Source organism: Mustela putorius, unplaced genomic scaffold (genome assembly GCF_011764305.1).
Source record: "Mustela putorius furo isolate JIRA1106 unplaced genomic scaffold, ASM1176430v1.1 tig00003909_pilon_pilon_pilon, whole genome shotgun sequence".
NCBI lineage: Eukaryota > Metazoa > Chordata > Mammalia > Carnivora > Mustelidae > Mustela > Mustela putorius.
In genome coordinates this window covers 33,828,946-33,847,524 of record NW_025422057.1, presented here as the reverse complement: position 1 = coordinate 33,847,524, position 18,579 = coordinate 33,828,946, and the positions used below count along the sequence as shown (strand labels likewise).

At 34.8% G+C, this 18,579-nt stretch overlaps 1 protein-coding gene across 4 annotated transcripts in view; it reads left to right on the top strand.

Moving 5' to 3' along the window:
• Window positions 1-18,579, top strand: part of EXOC6 (exocyst complex component 6) — a 252,592-nt gene that overhangs the window by 175,667 nt on the left and 58,346 nt on the right. For all 4 annotated transcript variants that reach the window (XM_004749653.3, XM_004749654.3, XM_004749656.3 and 1 more), the window contains one exon: window positions 13,841-13,982. In XM_004749653.3, coding sequence (XP_004749710.1) covers window positions 13,841-13,982 — 142 coding nt within the window. The remainder of the gene's footprint in view (window positions 1-13,840; window positions 13,983-18,579) is intronic.

Genomic DNA, 18,579 nt, shown 5'->3' with positions numbered 1-18,579 from the left:
CCCTTATATATAATATTATGTTTCTCAGCATCATTATTTCATACAGATGTAAAGTCCCAACCTAACATAAATTTATTCTGGCACCTTATTTTCTCTTTTAGCCTTACCCTTTTATGTTCTTTATTCTTTGGTTCAAACTTCTTTTTGAGTTAAGTATATGCATTTACATGTCCTTTTACTTAACTAAAAATTGTAAAGGAGAATTTTAATAGCCAACTGTAGAATCAGAGGTTTTAATCACCCTCTCTTTCATGTGACACCAGAAAGAATAGTATGAAAAATAAATATTATAGTTTTTAAATCATGGCACAAGCAGCTTTAAATGTACTTTAGTGCTTATCTAGTGAAAACATAATCATAATATATGCTTACAAATTGGTTTTCCTTATTTGGATATTAATTTTAAAAATATATAACGGTAATGAATCACATTGATCTATCATACCATCATAAAAATGGTATGATGTGAACTATGATGAAAGCATACTAAGTCCTATGACTTGCATGGTGTTCATATTACATGTTATTGCCTGACTTTTATTGGAAGTTAAATTTAGAGAGGACTTGTAGATTATCCGGAGTCTAATCCAGTCTTTCAGAAGAGAGAATTGTCTGGCTAACACAGTTGCCAGCCCCTGTTTACTAGGGTTAATTAAGATTATCAGGCTGGCTATTCCTCTATTCCTGATTGTGGGTTTTTTTTTTTTTTTAACTCATTGTGTGTTTGGTAAGAAGACAGCCTCCCACACAGAGGGGCATCAGTATGTTATACCAGATGTGCAGCTGCCACTAATAAATAAATTTAGAATTTTATTGATTTAATAATATAATATGGTTAAATTCATGTTTCAGATAGCTATCTTTTTCCTTTAAAAAATAGTGCTTAAATATTATATAGCTTATTATCAGAATTTGAAAAGTAAATTAGATAATTTTTTAAAAATTAAACAGTATTTTCAGGCTATTTTAGTTTAATTTTATTAATCTTTATTATTTTAAGGAATTAATATTTAATTAATCCCTAATATTTTAAAGGAGTAAGCTAGTACTATATATTTAGTATGGAACTTCAGCAGGAGCATATATGTATTTAAATTGAGACCAGTGATTTGGTTTTTTTTGCTTTGACCTGTTATTCACATTTTGGGAAGAGAATACATTTAAGTGATTAATTATAAGATAATTTAACATGTCATCTTTCTTTTAAGCTATTTTCTTTTAAGCTGTAGTGGCAGATTATGTGGAAACATAGTGGCTTATCCTTTCTAAGCATCTTCAGAATCATAACAGTTTTTTATTTGTAAAGAAATAGACACTTTAGGGGCATCTGGATGGATTAGTCTTTAAGTATCTGCCTTTAAGCATCCTGTGTCCTGGGATTAAGCCCCACATTGGGCTTCCTGCTCCTTGGGAAGACTGCTTCTCCTTCTCCCACTCCCCCTGCTTATGTTCCCTCTCTCACTGTGTCTCTCTGTGTCAAATAAATAAATAAAATCTTAAAATAAAATAGACATTTTATTTATTTTTATATTAAAATCATTTGCTGGGGGGCGCACCTGGGTGGCTCAATCGTTAAGTGTTTGTCTTCAGTTCAGGTCATGATCCCAGGTCCTGGGTACAAGCCCCGCATCGGGCTCCCTGCTTGTCAGGAGGCCTTTTTCTCTCTCTCCCTCTCCCACTGCTTGTGTTCCCTCTCTCGCTATGTCTCTCTTTGTAAAAAAAAATAAAATCTTAAAAAATAAAATCATTTGCGGGAAGAGATACTTATTAACAATTCCAATTCCAGTGCTTGGCTCTAGATCTAACTGAATTAAAATTTCCAGAGCTTAGAAATCTGTATTTTTGATTAAAACTTGAGAACAGCTGCTCTGTAGCAAAGAACCTATAAAAGAGTTGGTGTTTTCTAAATTTGCTGGCTCAGCAGACCTTTACTGACTGCAAAAGTTCTTGGTATTTTAAACTACTTGATTAAGTAGACAGTTTGGAGGAGGATTTATCTGATTGGTGTGGATGTAAAAATTAACACATAAATCTCCAAAATAAAATGATGTTCACATGTATGTTATAAATGAATGACTTCAAATTATAGCAAACATACAGAGCCAGCTTGCTGTTTTATAGTGTATTTTGCTACTTTAAACACTGCTTCTACTGCAGTGTTTATTTGATTGCCTGGCTGACTTTCTTCTCAAACTAACAGCATTGATCATGTAGCCATGTCGGTAAGTAAATACAAGCCAAAGCTAGCATGTGAATCAGATAATAGTGAACTTCCCGCAGGCTTATTTTTCTCTGCTTATTTACCTATAGTAAATCCTAATTGGGAAATATTTTTTTATATGATTGTAGTTTTGTAGATACCTACATTTGAAGGTAATAGTCCTTATTTTAGTGAAGCAGTCAGAAGGATTCTCTGGAACTTGATTGTGAAAAAGTTAGTATTATGGTGTATCTGTGGTGAGTATAGTGCTTCGAGAAACCTCTCTGGTCACCTCCATGCATGGCATGGCACAATTTGCAGATGTTTTCCTCATCTATAAAATAAGGGTCAATAAGAGTATATGGCCTATAGAATTTTGTGAAGGTTAAATGAGATTGTATACATAAAATATTTAGGAAAGTGTCTGGCATATAATAAACCCTAAAAAATATTAGTTATTATTATTACTTGCTTTTAAGACTATGCTTTCCCTGAGTGCCTTTTCTTTATGGATCTGAACTTAAACTCCACTTGTAGAAATCCACCTCATTGCATAACCCAGTATGATTCATGACCTTCTGCAGATTTTTCTTTTTCACTCCAAACCCTGTACTGCTCTCCTGAATTGCCTTAGCTTTTACCTTTTTTTCATGGCCTCATCATGTTTTGCATTTTACTGTGTTTGTTGCTCCATTCCAGCTCCAGTTGTAAGCTCTTGAAGACCAGAATAAGAACTCAGATTTTTCTGAATGTGCAGTATTACAAGTTCTTACCTTAAAAAAGTCTCATCTAGCACTTGAAATTTAAATGTTACTAACCTTTCTGTTCCTATTACTGAAATTCAGATTTTTGTTATTATAATTGTTTTCTAATTAGCCTCTGCCAGTAGTGTCTCCTCATTTCAGTTCATCATATATACCAGTGCCAGATTATTCTTGCTAGCGCACAGTCAAACCATATTTCCCTTTTGAAAAGCTTCAGTCTCTTGCTCATCTAAAGTGAAAATTTTGCATGCTAATGAAAATAAATTATCTCAGCCTCTTTCCAGATACATTTCTGACCATTATTCAACATGGGCATTCTAAGTGGAAAATTCATTGTGTTCTGGATCTCTTATTTTTTACCTTGGCTTCAAAAATCCTTACTCTCTTCCAAAAGCATCTTTAATGCTACCTCTTCGTGAAACATTTGCTAATTCCACTTAACCATATGTGGATACTTTGTCCCACTTTTACAGTACTGTTTATATTTTGTCCTATACTATAGCTGTTTGAAGACTTGACTTCTTTCAGCTGTTAGAAGTTAATCCCCTTGTGTCAGAAACTATTATCCACTCATTGTGTCTTCTGTAGCACCTAAACAATATTTTATACAGAGGAACTGCTTGATAAGTATTTTTTAAGTGAACATGAGAGAAATGGTAAAGAAATAGACTTTTATAAAAGTCATTTTATTTTATGGGTAGAGAGCTTAAAAAATATGCTGCACAAATCAGAATTTTTTTTTTAAGATTTTATTTATTGGGGCTCCTGGGTGGCTCAGTGGGTTAAGCCTCTGCCTTTGGCTCAGGTCATGATTCCAGCGTCCTGGGATGGAGCCCCACATCGGCCTCCCTGCTCAGCAGGGGAGCCTGCTTCCCCCTCTCTCTCTGTCTACCTTTCTGCCTACTTGTGATTTCTCTGTCAAATGAATAAATAAAATCTTAAAAAAAAAGATTTTATTTATTCATTTGACAGAGAGATCATAAGTAGGCAGAGAGGCAGGCAGAGAAAGAGAGAGAGAGAGAAGCAGGCTCCCCACCAAGCAGAGAGCCCGATGTGGGGCTTGATCCCAGGACCCTGGCTGGGATCATGACCTGAGCCGAAGGAGAGGCTTAATCCACTGAGCCACCCAGGCGCCCCACAAATCAGAATTTTTAAATCAAATTTATTTATGACGTATAGAATATTTCCTAGTTTTTTTTTTTTTTAAAGATTTTATTTATTTACTTGACAGAGAGAAATCACAAGTAGACGGAGAGGCAGGCAGAGAGAGAGAGAGAGAAGCAGGCTCCCCGCTGAGCAGAGAGCCCGATATGGGACTCGATCCCAGGACCCTGAGATCATGACCTGATCCGAAGGCAGCAGCTTAACCCACTGAGCCACCCAGGCGCCCCGAATATTTCCTAGTTTTGAAGAGAAAGTTTGTAGTCTTATTCACAGGCAAAAATTTGGAAAATGCATGAAAATTATTTAGTAAAGGTGGCATCAATACCGTTTAGAAATATTTGTATGTTTATTCTTTCCTTGCACATCTCCTTGCACATCTCCATGAAAGAATGACATAATACTTCAAACTACAGCTCTCTTCACATGTATAAATTAAGTGGTGATTTAAACACAATAAAAGACCTGATAGCACCAAAATAACCTTTGTGTATTCCCAGCACTAAGGCCAAATACTTTGTCTCATTGAAGAGACACACACTCAGGCTTTCCCTTCAACTTTTTCTTCATTTGCTATAGTAATTTTTAAGTATTCAGTTAAGCTTGCTAACAACAGGGTTCCTGCAGAAAAATCATGTATGTGTTCAAAATACAGAGGTCATGTTCAGAAGTGATACTAATTGTGCTATCTAAAAAAACCCCTCAAATTGTTTCTTGTTCTCTTATTTATAAAGGCAGAGATAGATTTGGGAATCAGTTTTGTATAAATTAGCATGAGAAATTTTAAAATCTTTGGCACTTGAATGTTCAGTGTTTTGAAAAAGTTATATGAGGGCGCCTGGGTGGCTCAGTGGGTTAAGCCGCTGCCTTCGGCTCAGGTCGTGATCTCAGGGTCCTGGGATTGAGGCTCGCATTGGGCTCTCTGCTCAGCGGGGAGCCTGCTTCCTCCTTTCTCTCTGCCTGCCTCTGCCTGCTTGTGATCTCTGTCTGTCAAATAAATAAATAAAATCTTTAAAAAAAAGAAAGAAAGAAAGAAAAAGTTATATGAGATAGTTCTTTCTCTGGCAATAAATGAAGTATTTCTACTGATATTTTTGATACCTATTTCCATACTTTATAAAAAGTTAATTCCAAGTACATAAAAATCAACAAGAACAAACCATTGACAGTATATCAGTGCATTGAAGAGAAGTAAAGAACTTTGAGAGAGAATGTAAATGAAAAAGTGGAAAATAGTTGAATTAATATTTTTTCTTAATCTTTTTTTAATATGTATTTTTTTAAGTAAATTCTACAACAAACATGGGGTTTGAACTCATGACTGTGAGATTGAGAGTTACACATTCCACTGACTGAGCCAGGCAGTCACCCCTATATTTTTCTTAAGCTTTTTGTTAATGTATTCAAACAGTTAAGTGATTTTCACTACTGTAAGTTAATTGCAAAAAAAAAAAAAAAGAACGTTGCTTTTTAGTTGGAAATAAACATAGTGGAATTTTATAACTTTAGTCCTTTTAAGTATTTATTCAGTTGATGCTGACTAATCTTAGTGAGAGATTTACTTGCATTAAGTTGTAAGTCTTACATGTGTATGTAGCATAGCACACCTTAATATTTCCCACTGTCAAAGGTTGTGGAAAACAGCGTTTTGATTGAGACCATAATTGGAAGAAGTAGTAACAGAAATCTTCTTTTAGTTTAGAAGGAAACAGCATGAGAGACTTAGTAGAAAGCTAGTGGATTAGGAGAAAACTCTTAAGACCTGATGAATAAGTAACAGATCAGGAAGAGATATAAATGGAAATAATTAGAATGGATTATCATCAGTCCTTGGACTATATGTTTACGTATGTACATGAATACATATGCACACTTACAAATATCCTGTAACTTTACTCTTTAACAGCTATCAGTGAAATAGACTAGTTCATTGGTGCTGTGTTTATGAACAAAGTGCCGTTCAGAAACAGGAAGAGTCAGTACCACAAACAAATGGAAATGCAATATCTGGCAGTTTTACTAGCAGGTAGCAACAGAGAATTCATGTTTACAAAGTTAATTGAGTTTTTGCAGGTAGGAATGGTAAAGTTCTAGGAATGCAAGTGGTATCTTCCCCTTAACCTTTCCACAATAGAAAGAAAAATATAAAAGATAACCCCCCCCAAGTTAAATGGACAGAAGGTGAAATTGGGGAAGAAGGAAAGGGACTAAAATATGTGGATAAGAGATTTTTCTAGTTTGAATTGTGTTTTATTGTGAGCAGATAAAGACAGCAAGAAAGGAAATCAGATCCCCTGAAGAGAAAGATGGGGGATTGTCAGGAAAGATGGAGCTGGAAATTTTCTGTCCAAGTCCCTGTCCAGTGATGCCAAAGAGTCGGTTTTTCTTTTTTCTTCCCTGTATGGAGCCTAACAGGAATGGAAAAGAGTAAGGATAGAGCTCATGGGAGAGGTGGTACAGCCTTGGTGCATTTATATTTACAGTATGTTTGCAGGTCAGAGATAACAAAATTCAGCAGGCCAAGGTGCTGATATATATTTATAAAAAACTTATGTAAGGTGCTATAATATGAAAGCTAAGGAGATTGGACTTTGGAATATCCCACCAAAGGAGCATGTTCAGACAAATATCACATATAGGGAGTGAATTCAGAAGATGAGCAACATCTTTAATTCCTTCCTTTTCTTTCATTCAGGAGACTTTAGGCATTGTAGGAACACTGTCATGTTCTTTTAGATCTTTTACTTACGAAAATTAGTGTGTTAAATGGTAGCACTGAGGTTAAAAGCCTTTGTCAATTTTTTGGAGACAAGAAGGGAGCAGTTGGCAAAGACCTACTATAGATGTCTGTAAGGACTTACTCTTCGTTCTCAGAGTATTGTTGAATGTCATTTGCAAATTGTCTCTAGGAAAAAAATAGTAATTAGATAACTTGCCTTGAGCACTCCTTCCTACTTTGTATAGGTTTCATCTTGTTTTAATATATATCTTCCCTCCACTTGATACATTTCCCTTATTCTTTTAAAAATCTCATTTCTCAACTGGAAGTGAATCTAAAAGTTCTCAACTGGAAGTGAATCTAAAAGTATCTACCTCAATCCCATTCCCACAGTCTAGGACAGCCCCATGAAATTACTTGTTCAGAAGGCCCTTGACATTCTGAGTGAGTATACCCCAAAACTTTGAGCACTTTCAAATTTGAAAATACTGCTATGCCATGTAATTTCTTTCAGAAAATGCTATGAAATGTAACTGAAAAGTGTAGACCTTAACAAGTTATTTTATCCATGTCAACTAACAGAAGACAGCAAAGCCACTTTGAGTTGGGAGATTGGGACTGTTCATTCAGGCTCTTGAGTGATACCCGCTGATACCCATTTCACAGAGCATGTTATGCGGATGCTTGCCTGAGCAGATGAAGCCCTACTTGTGCTGGACTCTGAGATTCTTAAAAGGTCAAAATCTAAATTTAAATCCTTGAATGACAAAGGTCTGCACTGCATTATACTTGTATGTATATGGCTGAATTTATGATATGTCAGCTTTTTAGCTACATATATTAATAAGAGTTGGCTCAAGTGACATTTATCCATTTCACTAGTGATCATGTGGAAACTACTTATATTGTCTAGCATTTTAGTAATTCTGGCAAATTCTTTGTAAATTATAAATTGTACTAGAGTTGCAAACTCGAGTACATTTTATGATTAAATAGCCCTGATACTCTGATCCGGTTGCTTATGTAAAGAAATGAGGATATGACCCTGCTGTTACAGAGCTGTTGCTTTTAGAACAGTTCCTGGGATGCTCCAGTGTTTTGCTCTTAAGTCTGTGGCTTAGCTGTAGTACTGAGTCTCCACAAGGAAAATTACAGCTCATTTTTTTTCTTTTTTAAAAGATTTCATTTTCACAAGTAGGCAGAGAGGCAGGCAGAGAAGAGGGGGAAACAGGCTCTCCGCCGGGCAGAGAGCCTGATGCGAGGCTTAATCCCAGGACCCTGAGATCACTACCGAGCCAAAGGTAGAGGCCCAACCCACTGAGCCACCCAGGCACCCCTACAGCTCATCTTTAACTTCCCTTGCTTTTCTTACAATTGCCAAGTGAGAAGAGTTATAGAGCCTTAATATTTTATTGCTTCCCTACCTAAACATATGCCTAGCTGCCCAATTTGCTATTATCAAGTAGATTTAAGAGTTAGGAATAATTCCTGTCAGCTCCCACACATCATAAACTAGCTTCCTTCTTCTTGCCAGTCTGGGCAAAAGTACATGCAGCTTTCACCATTTTTGTCTTGAGTTCTGATATTATCAATTGCTTAGAAGCAATTTTTATTGCTTTTATTGGTCTGCTGCTCCTTGTGTTTTCCTTCCACCTATTAAAGGTAGAATGATAAATAGCATGGAGCTGCCATGACATCAACATTGAAACTTGCAGAAAGCTAAAATCCTGAATATTAAAGTCTGGATAAAAGTTCGGATAAAAAAGATTTAAAAAAAAATTAAAAGGCCTCCAAAATTTGATGAGCCCAGTGGTTGGGATGAGGAAGTTCTGAGTGAAAGAGAAATTACCATGTATTGCAACTATCCTAAATTTTTCCCAGTTTGGAGAAATTCCGCCCCCCCCCAACTTTAAGATAATTGTGTTCTATTTAATCTGTGTGTGTGTGTGTCCCCAAGAGTATGCATTTATGTTACTGTCTCATATCCTTTATGATTGGGAATTGTTAGGAGAAAAGCCTGAAAAGGGAGAATGTGAATTCATACTTCATTGTGGCGATTATGGTTAATTGATATGGTAACCACCTCTTTTGGGGCTAAAGCTACTTTAGGTGGGGACAGAAAGAATATGAGAGGAATACAGAAGTGTAAAAAAAGTATTTTGGAGAATGTTGGAAGTGTTTAGAGTTGAGTATATTTTGATAGACCTGTGAGTGTTTTTGGCATAATTTCAAAAATCTGTCTTCAAGATAGTGTTAAAGTTATTAAAACTCACTGAAGGAATTCATCTTGATACTTTAACGTTTATAACTCATCCATTCTGTCCAATTGGGAATCTGAGACATGTCCTTTTTATATAGGACAGTGCTACAGCAGTCTGCTTATTTTACTAGATAGAAGAATCTTCGTGCATTTGTGAAGTCATCTTGGGGAAATTTTCATGTTTTATATTAATGTTTTAGATGTTTTTTCCTGATTTATTTAATAGTGTTCTTTACATAAGAGCCGGATGTAGTTTTACATAATAAAACTTTAGATTAGTGGTTTTTATGTAAAATAGAAGGAAAAATAATAAATTTCTTAAGTTAAAATACCTACTTATCAACTAGGCATCTGTTTTCAGATTTCAATTAGGAATTTATTTCTAATTTTAGTGTTTACTTCACATTTGATGTAAGACCTCACTCTTTTATAGTCTGTTTGTCTTAAGAAAAAGCTATATACATTGTGGGTCTTTAGGACGCTGACCAATTCATCAATGCTTCCCTTTTTCTTTTGCGTTTCCTCTGAAAATACTATTTCATACTCTCAAGTGAAATTTATGCAGCAAACTGAGAGACAGTGAGTTTGAATAATATGATATTTTACTGCTTTAAGTTGCTTAAAAATTAATAACCTAAATAATTGTAAAATGCCATACAGAATCAGAAATAATTAATAAGTTTTCTTGTTAGTATTAGATTTAATATTCAAACAGTCTGTGATTTTATTTCAATTTTCCAGATTTTTTGAACAAGAATTACATAACCTTTTAAAACAAAATCTGTTATCAATTTAAAGAATAATAAATGCAATGCACAATATTTGAGTCTATATATTTCTTTTTACTTAAATAAAAAAGAAGTTAGTTTATTGTGCAAAGTTACCCTTTTGTTGGAATATAAAAAAAGTAAAATGGATTCTCCTGGGATCATTAAGGAAGGGAGACCAGTACAGAAAGAATGGTTGTGATTTCAAGAGCACATTTTTATGTTAAATGTAGTTGAGAGAGAATGAAAGCAGCATTGGAAAATGCTTTCAAATAATTACTGTTGAAATCAAACCTTTCTTTTTTTATTAGATCTTTGAAATAAGAGAATGGTGAGACAGAAATGAAAACTTCAAATGAAAATTTAAATGTATCAAATTAGTTTTTAAGTATTCTACATTTCTCCTATTATTAGAGTAGATCTATCAAAACATTACTTAAAACAGTGTTGAGCCATAATCTAAACATTACTCAAAACAGTTTTGAGCCATAATCTAATAAAATCTGTTGTATTTTTGTTACCATGTCATTTTGTGGTGTTTCAAAGGAAAGAGGGAGTATCTTTAGTCTAATCTGTAATAGTAAATTATTTTAGAAATTTGGCTTGACATACAAACAGATGTGTTTTCTTGATTTCCTTTTAAACTGAGGGTTGGTGGTTTGTGGTTTATTGTTCCTGTGATTGGCATTAAAAGCCTTATTTCACAGCTTGCAGTGAGGGACTATTGGGTAAAGAGTGGCTGTGTTCCACAAACTAAATTCAAAAAGTGTCAATCAAGGTCTCACATAGGTTGCTTAGAGAATGAGTTTTCTTACTGATTTCACCAAATGTCGCCTCATGCTGTCTTTGATTGGCACAGCCTGGCAGGGAGGATGGATGAATCTGTCACCGACTGGTTAATTGTGTTGCTGGTCTTAGTCTGACATCAGGTCTTTGACTCTTAAGTGGCTCAATACAAAACAAATTAGCAGATTGTAGTCATATTTCTCATTCTATATGCTTTGACTTTGTTGAATGCAGTCCATAAATCATATTGACTGACACACAAGTAAATGATGAAAGCTGCTTTTGAGACATGGATCTAGAAAGCAGCGCTGTGAAGGTGCCATGGAAGGATGCATATGGTTGACCCTTTGGGAATTTCCTAGGAGCCAAATGTCTCCTTACTACAATTGTTCTTAGAAGAAAAGCTTTTGGGTAATGCAAAAAGGATCTAATATGTCAGCAGATTCTCTTTTACAAGTTCCTTTGAAATCTAAGAAGTTTGTCTAAGGATTTTCTCTCTTTGCAAGTTGTTTTTCAGCAAAATGTTAGAGGAGGGTAAAAAAGTAGTTACCTTTAAAAGTTTGGCAGGTGTTTTTATTTATTTATTGAACTTTGTGTTAAAGAGAAGAAAAATGTTAATAGTAGTTGCAATTAATTTTTCAGATGAAGGCTGCAGAAATTTCTAGGTGCTTGAAATTTCTTAATTATTTGTTTTGTTTGTTAAAATAGATAATTGCAAAAGTACTTAGATTATTTGTGTTCTAGAAAATGATATTATTAAGAGTGTCCATAGTATTAGCAATAAAAATGTTCAGAAAGGGAACTTTTGGTTATACCAAAGTGTACCAAGGGCTTCAGGCATCAGAAATGAATTGCCAAAGGTATTTTTTAGTATTCGGAACATTAAACATTTTCTCTCTAAATGTAAGTGATAGATGGATTTAAGGATATTTGTGCACATTTTATAGTTAGAAAATAAACATGTTAAAAATGTATTGTCTTACAGAATATAACGTTTAAAATATTTAAAGAATCCAGACCTTTGATACTAGTGAATTTATTTCATTAGAAGATTTATAAAATATTTTACAAATATTTAAATCTTATATCTTTAAGAACAATAAGCCTGTATTTAACATGCATCATCAGAAGAAATTTGGTATTAGGGTTTTATTATTACATATGTTGTTTAAACAAAAAGCTAAAAAATTCGCAGGCACATACACGTGTGTGTGTACGTGTGTATGTGTTTTCATTACCTATTTCCACCAAGTTTATGGAATCGCCGGTATTTCTCTACTCTTACTATCATTTTTGGCTCCAGTACTACTATTATATAGTGATTCATAGCATTTGAACCCATGTTGAATTTTAAATGTCACCTTAAAATTATACCACTTACATTGTGCAGTATATTTACTAATGAAATGAATATAATAGTAATTTTAGGGAGCAATTTATTAATCTGTTTTGCGGTTGGTGTATTACCGGGGCAGCATAAGTAGGACGTGGAGCTGATTGGATGGAGAAGTACATAAAGCTAAAATGCAGTAGTTGTTCCATTAGGTCAAAATTACATTTCCATTAAGTATTCTCAAGCCTATTACATTGTAATTAAATTACATGCCATTGATTTCTCCTTTTTCTATGTTTTTGTCCCCCTCCCATTCATATTGATATTATGGTGCTTGGGGAATGGAGCTGCATGTCTCCCAGACTAATTCCTTTTGGGTGTGAGGGATCTTGAAGCATGCTGGGTTTTGCATTGTTTGTTACATTCTTTTTTGGCAGTTCATCAGTATCTGTCAAATATATTGTTTGCATTGGCTTTTATCTCTAAAGTTTTTGATTAAGAAATTGAGATTCCATTTCAGATACAGTTTTTTACTGCTGAGGTCTAAATGCTAAGGCATTCATAAAAGCTGCTTTGTTTCTAGTCTGATTTTAAATGTGTAGTTTAATGAACAAATGTTCTAATAAACATCTTAAAAACATATTTATGTTTGTCTTCTAATAGATAAACTCTGTAAACATTTCTGTACCAATTTAGTGAAACATTTATGTGTAGGAGGGTTTTTTTCATGATTTTGTAGCTTTATTGGCCTTTGTGAAAGTAATAAAAAACACAATTATCAAATAGCACTGAGTAAATATTTATTAAGCAAATGAAGCAAAACATGATGCATTTTCCAAATGTCATTATTTCTGACCATTTTCATAGAAGTTTGAGTCCTATCACAGGAGTCAGTCCATCACCAAATCACATGATTGTGATTGAAGAGAGCAAAAGTAGAAGCACTATTACACGGGAAAACTATACATGAAAGAGTCTTTATAATATTTTAAACTTTTAATTGGGATACAAAATCTGTTTAAAGAAACAGTTTATACTAAAAGTGACATTGTAATTTGGAGGCTAAACATGAAAACTTAAAATTTTTACCATCTTTAAGAAATTATAGCCTTAAGGCTATCAGTGAAAATTTATGTAGTTTTTAGGAGCTTATGATAGTAGAAAATATTATATAATAATATGTAGTGAAAGAAAGCCACAAGTATTTATAATTTATTTAACCACATACTTCTAAATTACCAGGTGATTTAAAAACTAAATGTAGATCTGTAGATGATTTTGAAATCATATTAGTAGGCAAGCCCCCCCAGCTAATTGAAGCTATGCTACAGACTGATATTCTGATTAGAAGGACTTATGACTCAAAGTATATTTTTAATTTTAGGTATGGTCTAAATAAAAAAATGTTTATTAACTTCCTTTATTCTTGCTTGGTTAATTATACAAAGCAGAGCTTAAAGAACATTACATGAATAAAATGTATAATTATTTTGTCATGAATGCCATATTTTAATGTGTATTTTTAAAAATACTTGAGACATTTCAAGAGCTCTAATAATAAATCATGGGTTTTTTACTTGTCTTTTAATTTTCCTGGGTGAAGTTAGAACTTTAATGATATTTATGTCCTGAGAAGGACAAGTAAACAAAAATATTAATTTTAATTCTTACACTAAAATGCATAGCTGCTTAGAATACAGAAATAGAAAGGCCAGTAATCACTGTTGTACCCCCAGAAAGGCAACAAAAAGAATCCCAGATATATAATTTTTCTGATGCTTTATGGTATATTTCTGTGTTTGCTTATATATGTTTATTTATATTTTGGTTTTAATATTTGTTTTAAACAGGGGAAAGTTGCCCAGACCGCTTGCATGTCAGCCTGCCAGCATCTCTCAACATCCTTAATGCAGATGCTATTGGACAGTGAGTTAAAACAGATAAGCATGGGAGCTGTTCAGCAGTTTAACTTAGATGTCATACAGTGTGAATGTAAGTACCTCATTGGCTAAATCTCATGCATTTCTGGAATCTATATTTAAATTATATGGAAAAAATTGTATATAAAAGGATGGTTCAGGATAAGAAGGAAAAGGCCTGAATCTGAAATTTTCAGCAGACTTTGAAGCCACTTCTTTCAAGGAAGATAAAACTATCCTCAGCTTCACTTTGGCGCCCTAGAGCTCTAGAAGCACTACAGTGGCAATATAGGCTGGGATAATTGAAAAGATGATTCATTTTTCTCCTTATTCCTTTTTCTGGTCATTCTTGCCAGGACACTCCTAACATTGCTCATCAATGAATGAAATCATTCTGTCATTCTTACTTTGTGGATAGGTAGCTTTTTAGGTATTTGCTGCAGGGATAATCTTAGGGCCCTGAATTCCAAATGAAGCGTCTTTTCTATTCTGAAATTTTGGTCTTCATTCCCCCTAAATTTCTTAAGCCTTTATCTTTGCCATTGTTTTTCACTGTTTTCTTTAGGTAAGAGATGGGCAGATTCTGTAATCTCATGTTGGTGTTAGCCAGTCTGCTTCAAAACTAGATATGCTATTTGGCTCTTAGCTTTGTAATATATACTTCTGGATGTGGGTTTTATCACCCTTGAAGTATAATTCTTTAAATAAAGAATGTAAGTATACAAAGTAATTTTCAAACATAGCTTTCAAATGAATGGTACACTGATTAAATGATGAAAATCCCTGGTTGACAATTCAGTCAGGCAGCACTATTGATAAATTGAAAATCAGTGGGGCACAAGAAGGCTGAGGCAAATTTTGCACTAATATATTCTGTATGAAAGACATTGAAAATGTAACCAGCTTGCAACTGAAACAAGAGTGACATTTTTTTCACCATCAAATATTTGCCCACTGTGTATAAGGCATTCTGCAAGGAAAAACAGAGTTAATAGTAAATAAAATAATTATGTCAGCTGTTTGATCAAGATCACTTGCTTACTGCATAAAAATATAAGTCCAAAGTTTTTTTTTTTTTTTTTTAAGATTTCACTTATTTATTTGAGAGAGAGACAGTGAGAGAGAGCATGAACGAGAAGAAGGTCAGAGAGAGAAGCAGACTCCCCATGGAGCTGGGAGCCCAATGTGGGACTCGATCCTGGGACTCCAGGATCATGACCTGAGCCGAAGGCAGTCGTCCAACCAACTGAGCCACCCAGGCGTCCCAGTCCAAAGTTTTTTTTTTAAAACTTACCTATTTCCTTCAAAAAAAGAGAAATGCGTATTTACAATGGAAAAGAAAGTTTTTCCTTAGGAAAGAGAAGCATTTCTATTTTCTCTAGTTAGAAAACCTTTATTAGCTAGTTTGGTAAAAAAAGAAAAAGAAAACCTTTATTATGTATCTTTCTCAAAACATAACTGTCAGTTAAAATGGCATTTATTGGGGCACCTGGGTGGCTCAGTGGGTTAAAGCCCCTGCCTTCGGCTCAGGTCATGATCCCAGTGTCCCGGGATCGAGCCCTGCATCGGGCTCTTTGCTCTGTGGAGAGCCTGCTTCCTCCTCTCTCTGCCTGCCTCCCTGCCTGCTTGTGATCTCTCTCTCTGTCAAATAAAATAAATAAATAAATAAATAGATAGATAGATAAATAGATAAATAAATAAAATGGCATTTATTTTGTGCTTTCTAAATACTTATCAAGAAATATTTTTGTTTCTACAAGTTTCTAAGCTCAAAATAATTGTTATTCCATTCTCAAATAGTTTGAAACTGATATTCTGAAAGTTCTGTAAAAAGTCATCTTAAGATCATTCCAGTATGACTTTACATATGTAAACAAACATCTAACATAAAAATTACTTGAAGTATTTTGTATTGTTACATCTTTAAAGTGTATTTAAAATAATTAAGTGGTTGAACGCTTTATTGGCATTTGAGTATGTCTTCTCATGCTTTTTTTTTTTTTAAGATTTTATTTATTTATTTGACAGAGAGAGAGATCACAAGTAGGCAGAGAGGCAGGTGGGGGGTGGGGGAGGGAGTGGGGGAGCAGGCTCCCTGCTGAGCAGAGAGCCTGGAGGTGGGGCTCAATCCCAGGGCCCTGAGATCATGACCTGAGCCAAAGGCAGAGGCTTAACCCACTGAGCCACCCAGGCACCCCATTCTCATGTTTTTTTGTTCAAAAATGGAAATTACTATTTGGCTAGGCAACATTAGGTATCTAGATCTTTTCTCTGTTCTCTTCTGCCTCCATGAAAGAAAGACTGGTCTAGCTGTACTTACAGAAGGATACATAAATCTTTGCCCCTCTGTCTTTCCGTAGGATAGTTTCTACCTTTAGTTGACTTCTTCAGGTGGAGATACTGAAGGCTTCTTTTAAATTGCTGATTTTTTTTTAAAAGCACTATTCTCTTGGAAGAGACCAAGAAAGGTCCTAAGTCTGAGCAAAAACTCAGGAAATTTAGATTTCCTAGAAGGGTAGACCCCAGTCTGATGGGGGCCAAGGTTCAGGCACTACAGATATGGGAAGGGGGAGAGACTAGGACTCAAAGACAACCCACATAAGATAATTCAGCTTCCTTTAAGATTATGCCTGTGGTTGGCTCTGCTCCTTAATACTTACCATGTGTTACTTAACCATTACCTATTTAATATAGCATCATACATTCAGCACTCACTGAACAAATATAAACCAACATTACATTTTCCATGTTTATCCCATTCTCTTTCTGGTGCAAAAGAACCTTCTACCCCCACTCATGAATTTAGTGACTGATACATAAATCACTTAAAAATGAAACTTAGTGGGGTGCCTGGGTGGCTCAGTGGGTTAAGCCTCTGCCTTCGGCTCAGGTCATGGTCTCAGGGTCCTGGGATTGAGCCCCGCATCGGACTCTCTGCTCAGCAGGGAGCCTGCTTCCCTTCCTCTCTCTCTCTCTTTCTCTGCCTGCCTCTCTGCCTACTTGTGATCTCTGTCAAATAAATAAATAAAATCTTTTTTTAAAAAAACGAAACTTAGCTTTTTTTCTAATAAATATGTTAAGATAATTAAGTTTTCATCTTACCTTAGAAGTATTTTTATTTTTTAAAATCTGGAAGAAAGCAGATTCCCCCCCCCCCCTTTTTAAATTTAAGATTTTATTTTTAAATAATCGCTACACCCAGTGTGGGAATCTAACCCACAACTTGGAGATCAAGAGTTGCATGCTGTACCAACTGAGTCAGCCAAGCCCCAAAAAGCAGTTTTTAAAAATATGAAGTTTATTTTCAGTATTAATGAAGTATGTATGTATGCTTTCTACATCCTGGGGCAGGGAAAGGAGAAGAGTAATTTGGCTAGATAGGAGGAAAGCTAAAATGCATCATAAATTTGTGAAGAGAAGGGATCTGGATACCATAAAAATCAACCGGGATATGGAGAAGATAGGTAATTCACATGTGGAATCCTAAAAGCTAAAAGACCATTGAGTTTCACCACTTACTTGGTAATAAACATACACATACTCTTCTATCTCGAAATCCTTTCTAAATAACCCTGCCAAATAGTTGTCCAAGTAGTCCTTGAACATCCAATTTGGGGGATTAACTATGCTTCAGAAGCTGTGTTTCCATATAATGTATCACTCTATCACTTTCTTCCAGAGAGGTTAATTTACTTTCTCTAAACTTCTTTTAATGGAGCTAGTTCTACCTTGGCTTCAGTCACCAGTGCCTTTGTGCAAATTAGAAATGGTATTCCTGTTAAAAGGAAAAAGTCCTCCAGAGTTGTCTGTTTTATATGAATTAGAAAAAGTTTACTTTTTTTCCAGCTGGACTCAACCCTCTCCAAGGCACATAGTTCATCAAGTGAAATGTGGTCTAGATGTCCGCCCTTCCTTGCTCCCCTCCCCTCTCCTCTCCTTAGCTGGACACTGGGATGTAGCAAGCAGTCTGATGCAGTCTGTATATGGCAGTTCTGCTTAGGGTCATACAGAGAAAAAGCAAATCTTCATCCACAAGTCAGTTATATGAAAACTGCTCTTATATCCTTTCAAATCTTCTGAAGGCCAGACATCAACAATGCCTCTTACTGTTCTCATGTGATTTGATTTTGGATCCGAAGCTCTTCTTTGATTAAACTGGTTTGACTACCTTCTGTTTAATGTCTGATACCCAAAGTTGACTACAGAGATACCCAGGTATGGGGGGAGCCAGTATAATCTGCATTAGACTGTTAAATATATTATCCACAGTCTATATTTCATTACTAAAGCCCAAACTAATATTACTTTTTTTGGTTGCCAGAGTATACTCTGGAATCATTGAAGCTGTGCTCTCTAAAACTTGTATATCTGTATATTTGTGTGTGTGTGTGAGTGACTGTGATTGTTATGTTCTGTTTTTCTTACCCTATACTTGTTGGATTTTGTTTTGGGATTTTAAAGTTATCTGTATCGAATTTTAAGATTAGTTTCACAACTAACCTATTGAGGTCTTTTTATATCAAAATTTAATGCCTTCTACAGATTTGTAATCATGCTTATTATATATTTGACAAAGTTACTAGCAAAATGTTGAACAAAATCTTATATCTATATCATGAGATACAGTACATCAGTGGTTCTCAAAACCTGATCCCCGGATGAGGACCCTG